Here is a 2,075-nt window from a genome sequence, read left to right as displayed (position 1 = left end):
GGGCACTCTCCCTCGGCGCTCCAGGGCCCAGCCACTGCTGTGGACGACATGCCCCAGGGACGGGCCAGACCCATCCAGAGGTCTAGGGGAAAAAACGCCGCTGCCCTGGCATTGCCTTGGCTGTCAGACCCCAGCCAGCAGCACCCAGAGGTCAGTGTCACGGCTGAGTGTTGGGTGCCCCATGGCTGTGCTGGTCTGGGCTCCGTCTTCTTCCCCCTGTGTGGAGTCATCTCCCACCCAGCCTGGAGATGATCTGAGCCCAGTCACCAACGCAAGACTCAGGTACAAATTTATCTTTATTCAGTGCCAGACAAGAACCCTCCAGGCTGGAGGTAGCTTCATGGATCCCTTTGGCTTGTAGCTTTCAGGTTTCAGACCCTTTCACCCCACGCCGAGATGCCCTTTCCCCCTCTGCCTCCTCTGCTGCCAGCAGCTCCCCAGGGCCGGAGGAGGAGGAGATGGTTGTACACGGCAGAGCAGCCCCTCGCCTCACTCTGCCCCTTGGCACCCCAGTTGCTCCCTCCTGCTCACGCACCGACCTGCAGATGCGAAGCTGTCGGGCTGGTAGCCCGGCTTGTCGTCCTGCTTGCGGTAGTACATCCGCGTCACCACTGCCAAGATGAAGGTTTGCGGGATCAACAGCTGCATGTTCATCTCTGGAAGAGGAGAAGCGTCATTTGAAGCTGCCTTCACCCACCATCCACATTCCCTATGCCCCGCCGTGTGATGGAGGGGCTTGGCCGGGAGCACGCAACGCCGCTCCCCCATCTCCCGACTTACGCTGTGACCTGGCTTTGGAGGAGAAGGGCGGCGAGCAGGCGATGTTGCCATTGTTGGCCAGGATGCTGAAGATGGCGGGCTGCAGTGCCGTCAGGAGAAGGAGGATCTGCAACCACCAACACCCAAGGCGGTGGGGGCTGCGCCACTGCCAGACTGCTGCCCTTCGCCTTCCCCGCTCTCCCGCAGCCGGACCTGGCTCTCGCCTGCCAGCAGCTCCTGCCTTGCTATCTCCCCCCGCGCCTCCTCATCCCGTTCATGCCGGAGGAGCCCCTCACCTAGGGGCAGGACGGGTGCTCACCTGGAAGCAGGAGAACTTGGCCTTGATGTTCTGCTCGGCCAGGTGCAGCCGGGCCTGCCGGAAGAGGATGCCCAGGGCCCACAGCCCGAAGAGGGTGGAGGCGCCGACCACGGTGTTGATCCAGAGGGCCGTGCTCTCCGCTGAGATCTGGGGGGACGCACAGAAAACTCACCTGGGCTGACAAAGCTGCTGGGCAAGGCGAGGGCTGGTGGAGGCTCCCCGTCCGGGACATCGCCCTGCCCGTCCCTGTGCCCTGGCACTCACGTCAGCAGGGTTGTAGTTCCCGTCGGCGGCCAGGACGAGCCCCAGGAAGACAGCAACCACCCTGCAGAAGGCGTACTGGAAAGTCCCCAGCATCAGCAGTTGAAGCTTTCTCCTGGCACAGCAAGAGAGACTGGTAGCACCTTGAGGTCCCCGAGCCCTTGCCCAGGAACTTCTTTTGCACCCCAACAGAAGGAGGGGATGAAAGCCCTCCCCAGGGGCAGGGGGTTACCTGGCTCTCCCTCACCTGCTCATGGTGATTCGGGGCAGGCAGGGGCAGCAGCAGCAGCAGGGCCCGGTGCTGACAACCATGGGCACGTCCTTCAGGGTGCTGAGCACCGCCTCCTTCCCCCCGAAGCCCTCCACCATGACCAGCATCATGAGGTACAAACAGATGGCGAAGTACCTGGCGGGGGAGGAGGAGGAGGAGGAATACAAGTGAGGCCCCGTGGGCTCCCCAGTGCCCCTGCCCTGGGGTAGGCGATACTCACGTCGTGGTAGCCATCTCCACCACCATCATTGAGCGCGGGATCCACAGCCCAAAGCAGCTGACCACGGATACAACCTGGGGGAGAGGCCAGCTTAGCACATTGCCACTCCCCCCTCCTATGGGCTGGCACCCCATGGGTGGCCCTGGCCCCCCGGGGTGATGCCCACCACCACCACCACACCCCAGCTCACCGTAGGGGCTGAGCTGCTCCAGCGGAGGGTCTTCATCTTGATGGGGCAGCGGATC

At 63.5% G+C, this 2,075-nt stretch overlaps 1 protein-coding gene across 1 annotated transcript; it reads right to left on the bottom strand.

Moving 5' to 3' along the window:
- Positions 1 to 489: 489 nt before the first annotated feature.
- Positions 490 to 2,065, bottom strand: SLC51A (solute carrier family 51, alpha subunit; the record flags this gene model as incomplete). The annotated part of the gene is made up of 7 exons (XM_009580820.1): positions 490 to 656; positions 781 to 886; positions 1,079 to 1,225; positions 1,343 to 1,454; positions 1,587 to 1,745; positions 1,831 to 1,904; positions 2,021 to 2,065. Coding segments are annotated over 7 exons (810 nt in total), but the record flags the coding sequence as incomplete, so codon positions are not given.
- Positions 2,066 to 2,075: the final 10 nt, after the last annotated feature.

Source organism: Fulmarus glacialis, unplaced genomic scaffold, assembly GCF_000690835.1.
Source record: "Fulmarus glacialis isolate BGI_N327 unplaced genomic scaffold, ASM69083v1 scaffold32886, whole genome shotgun sequence".
In the NCBI taxonomy this organism is placed as follows: Eukaryota; Metazoa; Chordata; class Aves; order Procellariiformes; family Procellariidae; genus Fulmarus; species Fulmarus glacialis.
The sequence above is the reverse complement of the archived record's forward strand: the minus strand, read 5'-3'. Positions and strand labels throughout refer to the sequence as shown.